The 19,185-nt window shown below is 39.9% G+C and overlaps 1 protein-coding gene across 5 annotated transcripts in view; it reads left to right on the plus strand.

Annotated features, from left to right (window-relative positions):
- BCL11B (BCL11 transcription factor B) overlaps positions 1–19,185 on the plus strand; it is a 103,658-nt gene that overhangs the window by 44,159 nt on the left and 40,314 nt on the right. For 2 of the 5 annotated variants that reach the window (XM_074998715.1, XM_074998716.1), the window contains exon 4: positions 8,834–8,857. The exons of 2 other annotated variants lie outside the window; for them this stretch is intronic. In XM_074998715.1, the coding sequence (XP_074854816.1) occupies positions 8,834–8,857 (24 nt within the window). Of the gene's footprint in view, positions 1–2,124; positions 2,341–8,833; positions 8,858–19,185 lie in introns of all 5 variants that reach the window. One more of the 5 variants, XM_074998712.1, reaches the window with a different exon arrangement.

The following is a 19,185-nucleotide window of genomic DNA, read 5'->3' on the forward strand; positions in this document are numbered from 1 at the left end:
TTGATGGACTATGCTGGATGATGGTTTTCTGAGAGTGTGGCCTAGCCATCCCCACTTTCTTCTCTGGATTTGAACGTCATTATACTATTTTTTCCAAAATAAAAGTGCAGTTATTCACTAGTTTTAGGATGTGTTCCCCCATTCTTAGCTCTTTATTGCTCTATAAACATGCTTGAGAACATAAGAATGGCCATACTGGGTCAGACAAAAGGTCCATCTAGCCCAGTATCCTGTTGCTTGATAGTGGCCAATGCCAGGTGCCCCAGAGGGAACCCAGTGATTCCTTTTCCTTATTAGTGTGTTTTAAAATTACAATGACATGCCCACTATATGTATACATCTGACATCTGTTTCTTTTTGCCTGGTACACAGCCATGCTCAGAATACAGTAGAGATACAGTCCTGTTAATGGTTATCTTTACCTGTTTGTGCAACATTTGCAGTGAGATCAAACAGTTCGAAAAAATGGTCCCATGAGCCACAAACATGGCTTCTATTTAAAAGCAGTCTCTGCAAAAGAGCACAAATTTTATCCTTGATGCTTGGAGCTCAAGTATTTACCCAGGGAATTTAGACCCTTCACTTGTGGTTTTGGCAAAAGCTTCACACAAATGTTTTGCACTGGTGGTCTCTTAGCCATTTAAGATAAACGACAAAATCAAATGCAGTCTTTGCAGACTAGCACTCTGGATGCTGTGCCAAGGATGAAGTATCCCTATTTGCCTCATATGTGTCAGATCAACATGCATCCATAGTTTTCGAACTGGGGCTCTTGATTGGAGAGGATGCATTACAACATGCTGCTTATAGTATCATAAGGCTTATGGCAAAATGGTTCTGGATGCCTGGTTGTGTATCTGATTATGCCAGCACATGCATGTACATAGTTGTCACTATTTAAACAAAACAGCAACTGCTCTTGCCAACCCCCCCTCCCCCACAATTAGCACATTTGTTTCCTGATCTAAAATGTAGGGGAAAACCTGTGGTTTCTGAGATCCCACTGTGAGGTAACTGTTGGCAAGTGCCAGCTTTTGAATGGAGACCACTGCACCACATACCTTTATTTAGAAGCTACGCTGGATTAATTACAGCTCCTTGTTGAGTAATTAAATAAAAGTCATGGCTTTAAATTGACCCATAGTACCAGATCCTCTGTTGGTGCAAATGTGTGTCCTTCTGTGGGCTTCAGTGAAGTTATGCTGATTTACTTATTTTGTGTGTGTCTGCAGGTGCATTTGTGCATAGGTGTGTGTATACACATATTTTAAGATTTATATTTTCTTTTTAAAGTCAAAAGGCTCCTTTCTGACTAGTTCCAGGAAATAAGATGGTTTATAGAGAAGAGGAGAGGATTCTAAATACAGCTTAAATAGCAGAAGATTTCTAGATGTGTTAAGATAAATAATACAGTTTGAGGCTACAATATCATTTTTCAGAGATTAGGAAAAAAGGTTGCTGCAGTCTTTATAGGCTTGATATAGAAACAGAATACATAAATGGGGCATGCAAAATGTGTAACTGGCAGCAGCTCAAATGGGAAGGAAGCACAGTGGCCTATGAATGCTTTATTCTGGGGGCTTGATTTCTGGCACCTCCAGGAAGCCATTTGAGCTATAAGTCTCTGTGCTTTGTGCTGGTGGGTTGAGCCTGTTTCAGCAGCAGCTCGGCAGAAAGCCTATCCAGTTTTGTGTCAGTTAAATGCATTAACATGCCATAAAACAAGAATCCCCCTTTTGAGTTGGTCCCTAAGCACATGCTGGTGGACCACCTCCAGTTCTCATCCACACCATCTCTGACTTTCTCTAGCTTCCTTCACAGGTCACCTCATCCCCTTTCCATGTCGCCATCCCTTGGGCCCCTCCAGTTTGAGTTTGCTTCCAGAAAATTGCCTGTAGCAATCTGTGGTTTTGAAGATCCTCAGGTTGCCTCTTGCCTGCCCATCCCCCCTGGCATTCCCAGAACCAACACCGGTCTCAGCCTGACATAAAAATTAATTAAATAAAAGTATGTAGCCAGGTAGGCCTAGTTGTCCTCTCTCCCTCCTGTTTTCCCTGATGATGCCTCCTCTGTCCCTTCAAACTTAGTTCCGACTGACAGTTTTTTCTATTGTTTTTTCTCCAGGGCCGTCCAGGCCTGCAAAGCTGCCGGGGGCTCCCATAGCTGCCTCCTCCCACCCTCACACATCAGTGATCACGTCACCTCTTCGCGCACTGGCCTCCCTCCCGCCCTGCCTTAGCCTGCCCTGCTGTGGTGCACGTGCAGTCTCAGTTGGCGGGACTCAGACTGAGACTCAGACTGAGACTTCAGGCACATTTGGATGTCATTGTCAGTTGTCAGGTAATAGAAACGTTGTTTTTTTTTTTGCTATCTGAAGGTCAGTAGTGCTACCAAGTGATGCCATCTTTACTGTGGGAGAGGCACCTTTGCTGGGTTGTGTGGGGGAGGCAGCAGAGCATCGTCAACATTCCTTCCCCTTACTGAGGATGAGGAATGGGAAAAGGGGTGGGAGTCCATTCCTACCTCTCCCACCCCCAATCTACCGATTTTCAGCTGTCACCACCCAGTCACTGCTAGTCTATTTATTCCACACTGTGAAAAATGTCTTAGAATCATCACATAATGTGATACCCGCGTATCCAGATTTCATCTCTCTGGGCTGTTTATTTTAAACTTAATTGGATAACATTTAACATCTGAGGTCTTCCCCCCCCAGTCATTTGTATTAAGGGCTTTCCTCAGAGTCCATGTGCCTGCAGGATATGTGTGCGCCATGCAGTTTTCTCCCTAACTTTTGTGAAAGTGTTCCTCATTAACTTTTTTTCTTTTCATTTTTTAAACCCTGACTCTGGTCACTGCAGTGAAATAAAGGTGATATGTAGGTTAGTGGAACCAAGGCAGACCCTGACAAGTAACTGACTACAGAGTTTATTCCTGACCCTGCCCTTTGGGACACAGGGCTCTCTCTGAAATCAGTGTCTGTTGTCAGTGCAGCTTCGCTGAGAGATCAGGCATGTGGTGAATTAAGGGATTAGAGCTGAAAATAGGGAGGGTGTAAAAGAAAATTAATCTAAGGCAAAATCCTACTGTGCTTAGTCCAGTGTTACACAAGCCAAATTCTGCAATCTGTATTCAAGCAAACTTACTCAGAGTTTCACAGTGTAATTCTGAGTAAATGTTGCAGAACTTCGGACAGTCAGGAAGGACTGAACAGAGTGAGATTTGAGTAAAGCCTTCAAGATGGCCCCCGATAACCTCTTAGAAGGGCCAGCATAAGCTTCCGGGCATACAGCTTTTCATTATGACGTGTGGAGATAAATCTGTATACTAAGACTGGGTTCCTATGATTTAGTTTCTTTGGAAAGTACCTTCTTGTATTTCATTAAATGTGTGTGGTCGTTCACTTGGGAGATACTGGGGCTGTAGGGGAGAGATAGGAAATTCAGATTTAATATGACAAACAGAGATTTAAAGTTTTGTAAGCATTTTTAACCTGCATCAATGGAAACCTTGAGTCTTCAAGGACAAAGAATTTTAAAGAGGTGGTTTAAAATGTACAACAGAACTTCCTAGAGCCAGATCCAAAGCTTAAAATCTGTGGAAAGACTCCAACTGACTTCAGCAGATGTTGGATTGGACTGATAGTCCAGTCAGTTTTCATACACCAACTTTGCTCTAAGCACAAACTCTCTCTAACCAGCATGACAAGTTGCACAGTGTAAAGCATTCACATAATGGCTGTGTCTACACGTGCCCCAAACTTCGAAATGGCCATGCAAATGGCCATTTCGAAGTTTACTAATGAAGCGCTGAAATGCATATTCAGCGCTTCATTAGCATGCAGGCGGCAGCGGCGCTTCGAAATTGATGCTCTTTGCCGCCGCGTGGCGCGTCCAGACGGGGCTCCTTTTCGAAAGGGCCCCACCTACTTCGAAGTCCCCTTATTCCCATGAGCTCATGGGAATAAGGGGACTTCGAAGAAGGTGGCGTCCTTTCGAAAAGGAGCCCCGTCTGGACGCGCCGTGCAGCGGCAAGGCGCGTCAATTTCGAAGCACCGCTGCCGCCCGCATGCTAATGAAGCGCTGAATATGCATTTCAGCGCTTCATTAGTAAACTTCGAAATGGCCATTTGCATGGCCATTTCGAAGTTTGGGGCACGTGTAGACGTAGCCAATGTCTGTCAGCTATATGTGAAGTTGCATGAAATCCAAATCATAAGCAGGTTGCATTCTCAGTGGCACTGATTCTCTGTATCTGTTCATCTGGCGTTATGTCATTGGCTTCAGTAGACTGACAGTGTAAAAAAACTAACATAATCAAGCCCTTATAAACAGTTAATACACTGTGTGATAGTAGGAGATTCTCCCTTGTGCCCCTCCCCCCATAACCAATGAAACGTACTGGAGGCTAGCTCATATTTTCTGTTCCCCTCTCTTTTTTGGTATAGGATAGACTCATGTGTCTTTGATAGGTAGGTAGTTGTTTAGTCTGATTCCCTATTGCTTCTAAAACGGTGAATGGAGAGAGAAAAAAATAAAACTAAAAGTAGAAAAAGGAAGGAAGGACTAACTCATTACAGCACATTGGAACACAGGACTTTTCTATTTTATGTGCTTTAATTTTATAGTTGTGCACTGTTAGTATTTGGAATGATCTATTTGCTGTAAGAGTGATGCCAGCTTTGTGGGGAGATAGACCTGTTATCATGGCTTCCTATAATTACTGCTACAGCCTATGGCACTTAGAGAATAGGTTATATCAAAGCACATTCAAAGTGTTTATGACAGAAGTTGGTCAAGTTCTGCTTGAAAGAAACATCTCCTGTTGGAAAGGAGGCTTATTTGTACTTAACCCTTTATTGTCTTCCAGTGCATAACATTGAGCATATAGAGCAAGGTCTTCCTTACCTCCAAAATGTTTTGTGGAAATGAAAAAAAAATCTTCTTTGTGTTGATTGTATGGTAATATCAGTAATGATTTCCGTGTTGTTTCCTTTCCTCTTCACATAACCATTTACACTGGAGAGTCACTTATTCCAGCTTCAGGGATCTGTTTGTCTCCCTCACTCGATTAGTTTTTTATTCTGTCAGCCTTGTTCTTCTTTCTGAGGATTGCTTCATTCTTTGAACAAAAGCCATTAACATTTCCCTCCTCTCTCCTCCCCTTCCTTTTCTCACCTTTTTGTATTTTTCTACTTGCTTAAATGCATGGTGAGGACCTCACATTTTTCAGTGTAGCCTCAATCTCGCTAAATCTGAAGGCTTTCAATTGGCATGTGCATCTTTGGGCACCTCGTATCTCTTATTGTCACTCACAAACCAGGTCCTTAGGAGTCTGTGAAATTTGTTTGCTTTGGTACCCACATGTCAAAGTTGTTGCTGACAACAGTGTTGTAAGCAGGACAAATTAAGTTATGCACATGGGAATTCATCCTGCATTATCTAGGACTGGCTGTGCTTGTTCGAAATCGTGATGCTGATGGTATTCAGGGAAATCCATAATAAGCACACCAAATGGATGCCAGGGAAGTTCTGCTGGGGTGTGAACTAGGCCACGTTTTGACTGCTCGTTGCATATTCTGTTATGCTTTTGTTAATTTTGCGTCTAGGTCAACACAGGATGCAGCATTAGCATGTTAGAGCCTACATATTAAAATATTATTTTAATATCTACACATATCACTGTTGCAGTGTCTTTTGTGCCTCAGAGGCTTCTCTCTGTTGAATTGGGCTCTCTTGTTTTAAACGGTTTTAGTGCCTATTTAATTACAAGTTGGAAGAGAGTCATGAAATTCATTGGTTGTGTAGCTTGGATCTAAAATATAAGCAGGCTCAAGATTCACTTTGTTTTTTGCCTTGCCAGGTAAGGGTGTTTCCTTCATCTTTTTTGTTTGTTTGTTTAAATTAATTCTCACACATAACAAAGAGATGCAAACAATTGTCAGAAGACATAATTATATGTAAAGTATGCATATTTGTGTGTACAGACACACTGGACAGCTTTCACTGAAGCCATTTTTCATAATACACCTTCACTAGAAATATTGACTTCTTTCCCAAGATATGATTTAGGAATATTGTGCAGGAATTTTTAAACTGGTACATTGCAAGGCATATTGAAATAACATGGATTTTTAATTTACCCATTAGACTTCTTATGGGCCTGATCTAAATCCAGTGGCTTTGGCTTTGTGAGCATGGATTTTATATACATATTTAAAATAATTAATTGTATCTAAGCTGTCTTGTCAATCAGTGAAACAGCTTCCTTCCCACACATCAATAAGGAGGTAGAAAGCTATTGTAATACTTCAGCTGCATATTTAAAAACAGCAAATGGGCATTGACATCAGTGATTAATGGGCAAGTTCAAGGTTTTACACAGAGGAAGATATGGTGGCCTAGATCACATGGTTAGAACAATTTTCCTTTAATTTGAGAAATTGACTGTCTTAGTCATTAGGACATTCTAATAATTACCCTGTAATCTTGTAAAGTTATCATCAATTTACTTACTGAATTTTCTCTTACTATGTTATTTGCCTGGTGTTTTCTGTGCATGGTTAAAGTGATAATAAAGTTAAAAGAAATACCTGTATGTAAATAATAGGTTTTAATAGTAGGATATTTTCCCCTCCTTTAGTTACATCACAGTAGTAATTTTGTGTTGGCTCATAACCTGAGTCAGCCAATGAGAAGCAGCAGTAGTACAGACCACCCTGATGTAGAAAGGTTGATGCAATTAATTCAGCCTGTCTAGGAAGCAGCATTATTTCGAAAACTTTTATGTTAATGATATGGTATGTGTGCTGCACATTTCATACTAGAACAAGAAGCAAGCTTTTATTTCATTCCAGACTGGGTTTTATTAACACTGGAAGATCAGTGAAAAACAAAACAGTAATCAGAGCGGAGAATGCAAACTCATTCTGCTCAAGCCTCCTCACTCATCAAGTCCCAGGACGACGGCTGATATTTTGCTCCTCCTCCTCTTACTAAGTGGAATCTGAAAGAAAAAAAATCTGCCCAAATTAGATTTCAGATCCACTTCTCCCCCTCTCTTTTTTGGCGAGGAGGAAGGAGTTGAGCAGTATGTATGTGTGTGAATGCAGACAAAGAGTTACAGCTGCATTAAATTCATTTACAAATGTTTCTTCTCATTATACTGTGGGAAAAAAAAATGGTTCACGCTAGAGTAGAACTGACTAAAATTTGTGCTCAGAAGAGAGGTCTCTATTAGTCACTGATTACTTACATTTATATACTTCTTTTAATGCAATATTTAATGCATTTTGAAGAATTTACTTTAGACAGTGTGTAAAGTGTGCACTGTATCTATTTATCTTTCTATGTACCTAGCTATGTCCTATCCTGCTACAAACTAGAGCTCATCATAAACTTATTTTTAATACATGGTATATTGCTCAAGAGACAAACAAGAGACTATAAAACAGCACAGAGGCAGCTAAAATTAGGGTGCTTTGCAGGGCAGCAATCTGGCATTATAAGTGTGGCTTAGTCTTTTTTTTAGAAAGACACCCTATCAGTATAACTTAGTAAGTCCTAATTATGTAAAGTTAAGAACCAGCAGGGGCAAAAGGGATATTTAAAGTTGCTTTAAACGGAATGCCTGCAATTTCCAGACATCCAAGGAAAGAGAAAGGCGCTTAATTGCAATATTAACGGGTGGAACTGGATCCAGTAGTCTCAAGACAAAAGGGTTCAAGGAAACATTGCCTTTAGTAGAGACAATGGCTCCAACATTTAGAGAGTTAACTGGATTTCATACCACTATGCCAAGCCTGAGAGTTTGAATTCTTCAAACGTTCCAATTGTATAGCTAAATCAAAGAATTCTGTTTCAAATCCATACAAGATGTTGCTGTTTTTCTGCTCTGACAGGAGAGGCATTTGAAAGTGCAGTTTCTTTCTTTTTTTATAGCTGTCTTAAAAAGGAGTTTGGATGTTTAGCACAGCTGGTGCTCATTACATTATGCACTATCAATAAAATAGCATGTGTAATTAATTTTTAATGCAGTGCTATATGCAGCGCTTTAAAGCGGTTACTGTATGGGGAGACCTGACACTGGTCACTGACATCAGAAATATTAAAATAGAGGGCTAAATTTTGCATTTTTAAAAGGTGTATGTGAGGGAGAGAGAGAGTGAGTAGGGAAGGGCTAATTATTTAACCAGCAGTTCTCTGGCCACAATTAAATTTAAAAATATTGAAACAAGATAGATGGAGGTGTTTTTTAATTTACTTATGGGAATAGATGAATTTCCCATTATTGAGGCGCTCAGTGTATGGTAAATGATGGCTTGCTTAGGAAAAATGTTTTCAGAGCAGGAAAACACCATTAGGCTAAGCAGTAAGTTAGGTGAATTGGTATTTTTTACTGACCAGTCTTTGTTAAGTTCTGATCACAGCCTGTCCGTAGCAAGCAAGAAGCCTATTGAAAAAAGGCAAAGTAGGATGTAAGGTTAAAGAAAACGAAAGGAGACACTTTGAGTTCCTTCCAGACACTTTTTTTGAAGAGTTCTTTATTGTGGCACCTCCACAGTTGCAATAAAAATAAATCCCAAATTTATCCTCTTGAATTATTTCATATTCAGGAGCAACACCAGTTTGAATGAGAGTAAGTAGAAAGGATTAGGAAGCAGCACCATTGATGGGGGAGTTCCTGCTGCTCTGGCAAAGGACCTACTCACAAACAAACCCATTTACACTTCTGCTTTCTTCTCTGCAAGCTGGGGCTCATGTCATACCTTTCAGTAATCCCAGAATAAAAAGAGGACACCACCTATGCTAATAGAAATGTAGGTGGAGCTTAGGTGAATACAGATCAGCACACAGCAGTCGTATCAGGAAGCTCTTCTATGGCCAGTAGCAGGCGCAGATATATTTTCCCAGTTGAAATATTGTGTGTGTTCTTTCTCAACAAAGGGGAAGGGATCCCCCTTATTTTGTACCAGGAGCAAACAGGGTAACTGTTGCCAATAATTTGTGCGGTAACACCAACCACTTGATCACACTACTTTCCACCTACCTCTGCTCTCTTTCCCTAAATGCTGCCAGTCTCTTTGTAAACACTTCATAAAAATATTAAAAACATGAAGGGGGGAAGGCTTAAACAATAACCTGTTAGGAAATGAAGCACCAAATTAGGATTTGTACTGCCTGTCTGCACTCAGGAGGCCTGCCCTTTGGCTGTGCAGTGCACAGGGTGGTTGGATTTTTTTAGAACTGAGAGTATTAGACACATGCGCACACAAACACACAATGTAGACATTTGTAATTATCCTTTATTTCCCTCAATAAAATCCTATTCATTTGTATGTAGCATATGCCAAACCATTTGCTTGCTTGTTTCACGTGGTGTGTGTAGAACTGGGTTGTTCTGTTCCTTCACAAATTGTTTCTGTTGTTACTTTCCCTGGCATTTTGTGCATGTGTGTGTGTGTGTGTGTGCGCGTGCACGCCGTGTGTGTGTAATGTGCTAACTAGGCCTTTCAGACTTGGTGAGTAGAGTTAGTGTCCTGCACATAGCTTTTACAGTCAATGGCAAGTAGTCTAATCAATGAAATATCATTTAAGCAAATCTGAGCCTTTGCTGTTTGGCCCTCGAACTAGTGGAAAAAGCGAACGTTTCTTTTGGAACTTTTTCGGGTTTTTAGAGGAGCTGGGCCAAATTCCCCACTGAAGTACCACAGCACAACCCCACTGGGGTCAAAGGAACTGTGCTGATGCATGCTGGATCAGGACGACTATGTTCTGTGTATAATTTATCAAGGTATCCGTGACACTTCTTTTGATGGATGAGTTATGTATATATTTGAAGCAGACATTTTTGTTTTCTTCTTTATTTGCTCTGTGGTTTCCATACCTTTTTTTTTTTTTTGTAACAAGTATATGTACCTAAGGCACTGGAGTGTGGCATGGCCCTTATGTAACGCCCTTCTTTCTGCCCTGTGGATGTTGTTGTTTTGTTTTTAACCAATGTCCTTGCCTGTGTACTACAGATAGGGCTGTTCACCTTAGGAAGGCTTGTGGAAAGAAGGTCTAATGAATCAGTAAAGTGTGTACTTGGAAACAAACAGGCAAAAATCCCATGTAGTGAAGCCTGGCATTTTTTATGACGTCAGCTATGAGAATCAGGGTCCTGTGACTTTTGGAATGAAGTTAATTTAAGCACTGAGTGAATATCTGAGGAGACGAGGGTGTTTGGCACCTTGCCATAAAACTTAACTTTTTGAATTAGTCTTTATTAATAAGAACATAAGGAAATCGTGGGTAGAGAGAAATCAATTTATACAACACATCAGCACTTTTTAGATTTGTTTAAACACCATTTCCTTATTTAGGGCCATATACCACTTGGTTACTCACATAAGTGGTCCCAGTGAAGTGTAAGGAGAGAAGGATCGGGCCCTTTGTCTTTTTTGCCCTTCAATCCCACTCCTTCTGGGTGATTCTTTAACTTTAACATTATTGACGGATTATTTTGTTTTCTTTGACATCTGTGTCTTGAATTGCTTGCTTTGAGTAGTTATAATTCTTTCAGAGCATAAAAGGTTTCTTTTAGCACAGTGCTGTTCGTTTAACCTATTTTTATAAAATACTCCAAAACCGATTCAGTGCTCACAAGCATTCTCACGCCTTCTGTTTATTTCCCGGATTTTACTAAACCTCTAAGTAATTCAATTTCAGGAAGATTCTGGGTAATTTTTAAATACCCATTTCCTTGCCCTAACATGGTGCTAAGTGGTAACCTTCATCAGCCAGGCAGAACAGTGACCATACAGTGCCATCAGTCTGTGTGTGAAATTCTCATTGACACCAGGGGAGCACATGTACTTAACTTCAGTGGTGTTATACCCACTTATGTGAGCTGTGAATTTGGCCTTTGGAGCCCAGAGAAGTATATAACTTTAAATGAGAATCAGTGTATTCTTAGAAAGGAGCTGTCACTTAAAAATATTGACAATGAGTTATGTAAGAAGTAAAAATTAACAGAACTGAACAGGATCTTAAAATAGCACAAAACCTGCTTACATATAATCCTTCTTAAAAAGAACTATTATTTTAATTCACATCTTTTAAAAGGTCTTTTGGATTTTTTCTCACTGCTGTAGAACAGGGAGTGAATAAGTACACATATTATGACCTAGGCCTGTGTAACATTTAAAGAGTGTCTAAAAATTAGGTCTGGGTGTTTACGGATTAATTAATACAAATCCTTTATAAAAATAAGTGAACCGTTGATTAAGCTGGATACAGGATGTTTGTGGTTTTGCCTGTAGCGAGGACAACATTCAAACGATTAATTTTAACCTTATGCAGAAGTCCTATAGAATTTAATGGAAAATAAACCCATTCTATAAATTTTTTAAAACTTTTCCATTGAATTAAAATACTATCCCAGCTATGAAATTCTGTAGTATGGTTTAAAAAGCTTGTCTATAACATGTCTATAATTTTGTATTACATTCAGTAGGTTTGTAGAATAATTTTGATAGAATCCTGTTGAATTTCTGTGGAAACCTATTGGTTTCTTCCTTTTACATTCTTCAGGGTTTTGCCTTAACTGTTAAGGTAAAAGATGGTATTGATGTGAAAAGTGCTAGAGCCCTCTTATTCCTCTTCTTCACCATCATCAAAGATCATTAGGATAAAGTCAATACATTCTTAAAAGCACAATCTCTTGAAACATTCAGTGTCCACTGGCCAGCAAGTCTGCGGGCATGCTCTCTGCTTTTAAAGGAGCAGGCAGATGATCCCGGCCAGGAATGGGCAGTGGAGGTTAGTTTTTTTGTGATTATATAACACGATAGCATGGCATCATCCAAATCTTTGAGGGAAAATAAAGATGTACTGGGAAAAAAGCCATTGCCTTTTAATGTCGGGTTAAAGGCTGCCTTGTATAATTTTCTCCCTCTTCTTTCCCAATAAGTCTGCCAGGACCAGTACACATCCCTCTGAGACAATAATCAGTGATTAATTTTGGTAGTGCCACAAAATTGGCAAATCCAAATAAATCTTTTGCCTGTGGTCTTTTTTTTAATATATATATATATATTGTGCGTAGCTCTTTTTCTCAACACTGTTCCCGTCTTCAGAGATTCCTCTGTTATCGCTGCTTGAACAATCTGGTCTGCTGAGATTGTTAGAGATGGCTGCCCATGTGGTTGTATTCCCCCGAGGGCAGCACTACTCAGCCAGCTCTTCCGTAGTTCTCTTGGGAATTTTAGAGCATATTGCACACACACAGACAGACACACACGCCCCAACAGCCCATAATGAGTCAACGTTTTGGTTGCTTTGATATATGATTAGAACAAGCTCTTCTGTCAATGGCCTGTTTGACTTGTGGTACATGCCCCATATACTTAATCCTCACCTAATTTTTATTCTGAAATTTCATCTTTTATTTTTTTTTAATTTATTCCCTTCACTTACTTTGATTTCTTTCCCCCTAAGAAAATATCTTTTTATTTATCTTGCTCACCTTATTTTTAAACACATTTTTCAGAATCTCCTCTACAAAAGTCCATCGTAAAGAAAATTGTTTTAATTTTAATTTTTAATGGGCGTATCAGCTGAAAGAAAGCACTGCTCACAACATGCAGATTTATTGAGCTAGCATGAGCTTCTTGAATAAGATTTAAAAAACAAACAAACAAACAAACAAAAAATAAAACAACCCCATCCCACTGGCATTAGAACACTGTCCCTTTAAATCTGAACTCAAACTTTACTGGATATTTTACAGAGCCTGGTTTCATTTATAGTGGAGCCAGACTTGCTGTGTGAGAGCCGTCCGCATGCTGGAATTAGTCTTAAGCTTGCTTCTGTGGCCTTGCCAAATTCCATGTTTGTGTTTTATTTAGAATTCTTTTCACGGCCAGTCGAATCTGTTCAGGCACACACAGGCGCTGTTGCGCCCCATGGAGAAAATAAGCAAGCTTGCGTTTTCTTTGGCATAGGCCAGGGCCACAAAAGACTGCGGTCTAAAAAAACATTTTTTAAAAGCTATTTTAACCCATAACAGATGTATAAAGTAGGCACACGCATGCCAGTTTCCTTAGTTTTAATTAAAAAATAATTACAGCTTTAATGGGATGCTAGTGACAAATTTGGATGAATGGTGGGTGACATTATCTCAAGGCTCACTTCAACTTATAAATTAGTGTATTTCTCTTGGCTGATGGTACAGATGAAATTAAATGAAGGAACAGATTAATATTTTTTAAACTCACATTTAACCAAGAGAAAAAATATGGACTCCAGCAATACATGTTTTCATGAGGTTGCAGTGTATGGGAGAAACATTTTCCCCTGCTGACGAATGGTTGGAATGGATCTGAGCTCTGCTTTTTAAGTTACCTGTCCATTTTATAATTTCACTGGTAGTCATGTTGCCAAATTATTGTGATTAATGTCAGATGGCTATTCTATTTATAGCAACATCTAGCTAGGTGATACTGCTCCTCCAAATCAGGAAATTTTAAACACAAAACCAGACACGAATTCTCTCTGTTGCAATAGTAATCCTTGGATAACGTCTGTTCAGCGGCTGCCCTTTTGGATTGTATTGCTTTGATTCTCCACATCTTTAGGCTATTTTCGGTTGCGGCTTTTAAAAAATACTAGAACAGTCTGGATCAATGTGCAGGTACCAATGATTTTTATTTATGAAGCAGTAAACAAGGGATCAGAAAATAGTAGATGGGCTAACCCCAACTCTTATTCCAGTTGTTATTACTGACAGGTGTATTCTGACCTGCAAAAGCAGGAGGAAAGAATAATTGTGGGATATGACTGGAGTGGTAGATATTTCAGGAAGAGGAGTGGATCGACTGCTTAATTCAAAAAGATGTGTTCTCCCCTCCCTGCCAAGCCCAGCTCTGTATAGGTACTGACAAAAGAGAAGACTCCAACATCAGCAAATTCCTTTATAGCAGAGGACAAAATTCTATTTTCAGACTTGCATGGCACATGGGGTTTCCTCCAATGTTGTGCTCTCTTGGGTAAAATTTTCTGGATACATGTGCCAAGAGGCATATAACTGTTTTCCAAATAGGAACATGAAGTCAGAACCACATTCCAGTGCCTGGATCTGTGAAGGTAGTTTTGCCCACAGAGGACCCAGTCATGCTTGCAGGATTCATAAGCATTCCCACAGCTTGTAACAGAATGCACACGATTTGGTCTCCGATGTAAAACCAGCTAAGTTGCTGAGGTACATATTAGTACACACAATAGGAGTTTGTAACAATACTTAGCCCAGAAATTTTCTTCTTTCTGTAGCTTTTCCTTACAAATATGTCTAATGTGTTTTTCCTGGTTAGAAAATCAGCAGGCGTAGAAAATCAGCACGCATGATTTATGGTTTTGTATTAGCTCATTGTAACTAGGAAGCAACTGCATGCCTGACATTGGATTGATTTGGGCTCAATCCTGTTCCTGTTGAAATCTGTGGAAGTTTAGATGTTTATTAAAAAGGGCGCAGTGTTGGGTCTCCCATGTTCCCTGCTGACAGTAGCTGCCATGTCACAAAGGACAGACTTGGCTGTAGGAAGTTGCATTGACTGGTTTGCTTGAAGAAGTTTGAATTCATTACAGTGATCTATCTGGGTTGGTGTTTCCATTCTAATACAAGCAGATCCTCTCTTGTTGGTATGCAGTATGTCCATTACCCAACTTTAAGCCAAGCCAGACTCTCCAATGGTATGACTCCTAAGATTTAACCACACTAAAAGATTTTCCTTTGTCAACTGTATTTCTGTGGCAATGTTTCCCTAACCCAAATTCCTCAAGGAAAAAAAAAATTAAAGTCCAGTATTAAGAACATGAGTCAAACCAGTGCAGATGAGAATCATTTCAGCATTCATGGGATTTTTGGAAGGGAAACATTATGTTCAAGTTAATCCTTTCAATTACACCTTATTGCTAAAATAATCCACCAGACATTCTGCAATAGAACCCCTCTACTAATTGCTTACAGTTTAGGCTTTGAAAATAGTACCTGAAAATTTTTAGCTCCTGGGATCCCGTATCTTAATTTTCTTTGTTGTATTGCTACACGTGGGATGGTCTATTGCCTTTTTATTTACTTCTCAGGATTCTTTTTTTAAATAAATAGGGCTAATTTGATTTGTTCTGATGTGCCTCAAGTATCTAATTGCTGCTGTTGAGAATGATTAATGTCCAGTTGAAAGGATTCCACATCCATAAATGAGAATTGAAAACAGATGCTAGTTTGATGAAAGTGTGCTCCTCATTCCTTGTCTGCTGAGGCTCACAAAGCAGGCTGCAGAAATGTAGCTATCTATCAATAGATAGATGTTAGATGCCAAACACAGTTCATAGTCACATAGACATTAATAGCTGAGTAAACAGTTAACAACAAACAGTTTATTGAAGGACTTTAGTATGAGCTGTGAATGAATATCCTCAGATTGTTGTTCAGAAGCACATACTTGATAAACTTCAGTGTCATTTAAAAAATCACTGTGGATTGATTGTAAATAGTTCTCTGTGGAGATTTCATCTCCAGTATTCATTAATCGAGTTGCGCTGGTTAGTTGTCAAAATTCAGATGAGTCAGATGGAGCCTGATTTTCTGAGGTGCTCAGTGCTCACAGTGCTCAGTACAAGCTCTGAGAATTCAGTGGAAATGGGTCTCATGTTGGGATTTTATTGGTGGATTGGACAAGGGCACAGGCACATCTGGCACAAGAAGACAAGCACATCTCAAAGTTGGTTTCGGCAAATGAATGTACCTGAGATTTTGGAATTTGATATTAAAACTTGCATGCAAATTTAAGAAAAATGAAAAGAGGCAGATCCCAGGATATTTTTTATAGTGTCCACCAGTTTTGATGTGTGAATGCACACAGGCACACCTGGAGGAGGAGACAGATTTCTACAAATGGTGCCTGTTCTGTAGGGCTACGGTTACGCTACAGCGCTGTTGACAGAAGTCACTGTTGGAAGAGGTTTCCCAGCAAAACTTCCATTGACAGAGTGCGGCCACACACAAAGGCCAATTGGAAGAGCTCTCCATCTGTCCACAGAGTAGCTGGACTGCCCAGCTGCTCTCTTGACAAAACAGGCACCCGGAAGCACAGCAGACAGGGCTGCCCATTGTTCTGGATGCGCTGTCTGTTGACAGAAGGCCCCTCAGAGTGTCCACACAGCTTCTTTTGTCAGCGGAATCTGTTGACAGCAGCATTATGCCTCATGGCTGAGAGGAAGAGCACTGCCAGCAAAAGTGCTGAGTTTTGTCCATAAACTGTCGCATTTTATGCGTGGACGTTCCACCAGTTTTGTTGACAAAATAGAGGTTTTGTCGGCAAAACTCGCAAGTGTAACTGTAGCCTGGTACTTTTCACTATGAGTATCTCACCTTTATAATTTACATACAAGGCTGAGTCTTTTAATTGTTAAATGCAATCATCTCTGAGGTAGCAGCCATGCGAGTGGCAAAATACATTTCTTCAGGGTGACCGAGGAGAAATTTTGGCCAAGAACAAAAGGTTAGAGGCTTTTGAAAATTAGTAGGATCCTCAGAGTTCACAAAGAGCAGACAAGGTTTGTTTTTTAAAGTCACAGTCAAAGGCTATGTAATGTACTAGCAAAATATTTTAGAGAATGACTGAGTAGTATAATTTAATAGATAATTAGCAATTTTAAATTTATTTTTGAAATGGGCTTTACATTTATATTTTAGATTAAATCATCATTTAAAATAATGCATATAATTGAAAAGCTGTATCATAAATTGCCTAAAGTAAAAAGTTAAATGTCTGGCAGGCTGTTATCTTTGTGTATGCATGCACTGTGTGTGTGAGAGGGACAGAAAGAGAGATGGTTGGACAGAGAAGCCGGGAGAGCCTTAATCAAGGACAGTGTAGGTATTAGCCTTTCCAAAGATCATCATCTACCAGCTTCTGTACTGCTGCAGCAGCAGCAGGACAGAAGTTGCAAAAATTGAGCAAGACTTCAATGGCGAGCTTCTGTTTACCTGGTATGTGCAGGACAAGGTAAATATATTTTTAGGTATGTGAGAGCAGCAGAGAAATTTCTTCTGGATTTCAGTTGTAACAAGAATGTTACTTAAAAGTATATTTAAAATAATACCTTTCTTTCTTGCAACCCTTTTGTAGTTTGTAAGGAGCCGAGCAGGTAAGAACAGCAGATCTGTAGTCTTACCCTGCAGAGTTAAGGTTACTGTCGCTTTCGAGGACAAAACACACCTTTTTAGTTTGTCCCTGTCCATTATTTCTGACTTATTTCCACTCACCTCTGGCATAATCTCAGCTGCCCCTCCCACCACTAGTATGTGCCACAAAGTGATTGTAAAATTTAAGTATCAGAGAGGTAGCCGTGTTCATCTGTAGCTTTGAGAACAACAAGAAGTCTTGTGACACCTTATAGACTAACAGATTTTTGGAGCATAAGCTTTCGTGGGCAAAGACCCACTTCATTTGATGCATCTGATGAAGCGGGTCTTTGCTCATGAAAGCTTATGCTCCAAAATATCTGTTAGTCTATAAGGTGCCACAAGACTTCTTGTTGTAAAATTTAAAGTAGACTGAAATAAATCCACTGTCTAGCAATAGCTTCCTATTAATTCAAAACAAAAATTTTTTTTAATCTCCCTTCTGCCCTCCTTTCCCTTTCTCCTTCTTCTAAGCTCTCCTTCCCTGACATGAAAAAAAACAAACATTCAACTGTGGATGCTGAGAACATGATTACTACTCTCTAAATTAAGCTACTGATACTTGTCTGTGAACTTTATTGGTTGCGTCTGCATTGTATGGGAGGAACACTCAGTGAACTCCCAGGGAGAAATCCTGGCTATGTCAAAGTCAGTGGCAAAACTCTGCCATACAATCCAGACGTGACCAGTAAAGTCACTGACTTTAATGGGACTGGGATTTCACTGTCAGAACTCTGGTATAATGTCCACTGAATTGGCTGGTTTCTCTTAAGAACAGTGTTGTGTTTGATTGTTTGTTTTGGAATCGAAGTGAGATATTCACAAGTCACTCCAGTAGGAGCACGAAGAAACAAAATGACCATTCTGAGTATGACAGCTGCTCTCGGTTCAGTTGGGTCAATCCAAATCACCATATACAATCTTCAAGGAATACCTTGTTTCCGTTTCCAAAGTGGGTTCTAGAGTTGGCAGTGCAGGACCCATTTCTGGTTTGCATGCAGGTCTTCGGTATGGTCAGTTGAGTGGATATTGATGTAGGATGAATCAGAATGTTCTTGTCCCTGCTCTTGTTTTATTGCTCTCCAAGGCTTTCCTGGGAATAGTGTATATGACCCTCAGTGAATACTGGAACTCCACACTGGTGGCAGTGAGAATGAAGGCATCAGGAATTCTATAGAAACACATAGTATAGGAGTGGCCAGACTGTGGCTTGCAAGCCACATGTGGTTCATTTACAGTTAAAATGTGGCTTGCAGAATTCCTCCCTTTCCCCCTTCATTCTCCACCTACCAATCTTGGGATGGGAGCAGGTGAAGTTGGGACCTCTGCCTTGCAGTGGGATTGTAGGGTAGGTGCATCTGCCCAGTGGGGAAGATTTCTGTTCTTAGATCCACATGGGAGCTCAAGACTGTAATATTCTGGTCTTCTCATATGCTTGGGACCATATCAGTGAGTTTATAATCTTCACAAGCATGAGAGAATTACAGCTGTTAGTCCCCTCTTTGTGAAAATAGTGGCTTGGATTCACATTGCAAATGAAGCTCATTGGAACTCAGTGGGGTTACACATTTGTAACTGAGACCAGAATTTGGCTTGGCATTGCACTGGGTTTTCTTTGTTAATTCTAGCTTCCAAACCTGGAAGAAATGGCTTTTTTATTACAGCAATGCTTTAAAAGACCCCAGGAAAGCAAGGTGTAAATATTTGAGGCTGCCAACGGCTAGTGGCAGTTTCGGCCTAATAAACTGCTAGTAAATAACTTGGTGATTAGCTGGAATTGGCAGACCACTTAAACACAGTGCTGAGTAGGTAGATGATTTTCCCTGTGCACACCTTAATACTATATAACAGCATGGCTAGATGCCTAGAAGGCATGAGCCTCACTGGGGCACTCACCCAAAACTCGTTCTGCAATTATTGACATCTCGATTTGTGAATAATAATAATAATAATAGTAAT

Source organism: Carettochelys insculpta, chromosome 6 (genome assembly GCF_033958435.1).
Source record: "Carettochelys insculpta isolate YL-2023 chromosome 6, ASM3395843v1, whole genome shotgun sequence".
In the NCBI taxonomy this organism is placed as follows: domain Eukaryota; kingdom Metazoa; phylum Chordata; order Testudines; family Carettochelyidae; genus Carettochelys; species Carettochelys insculpta.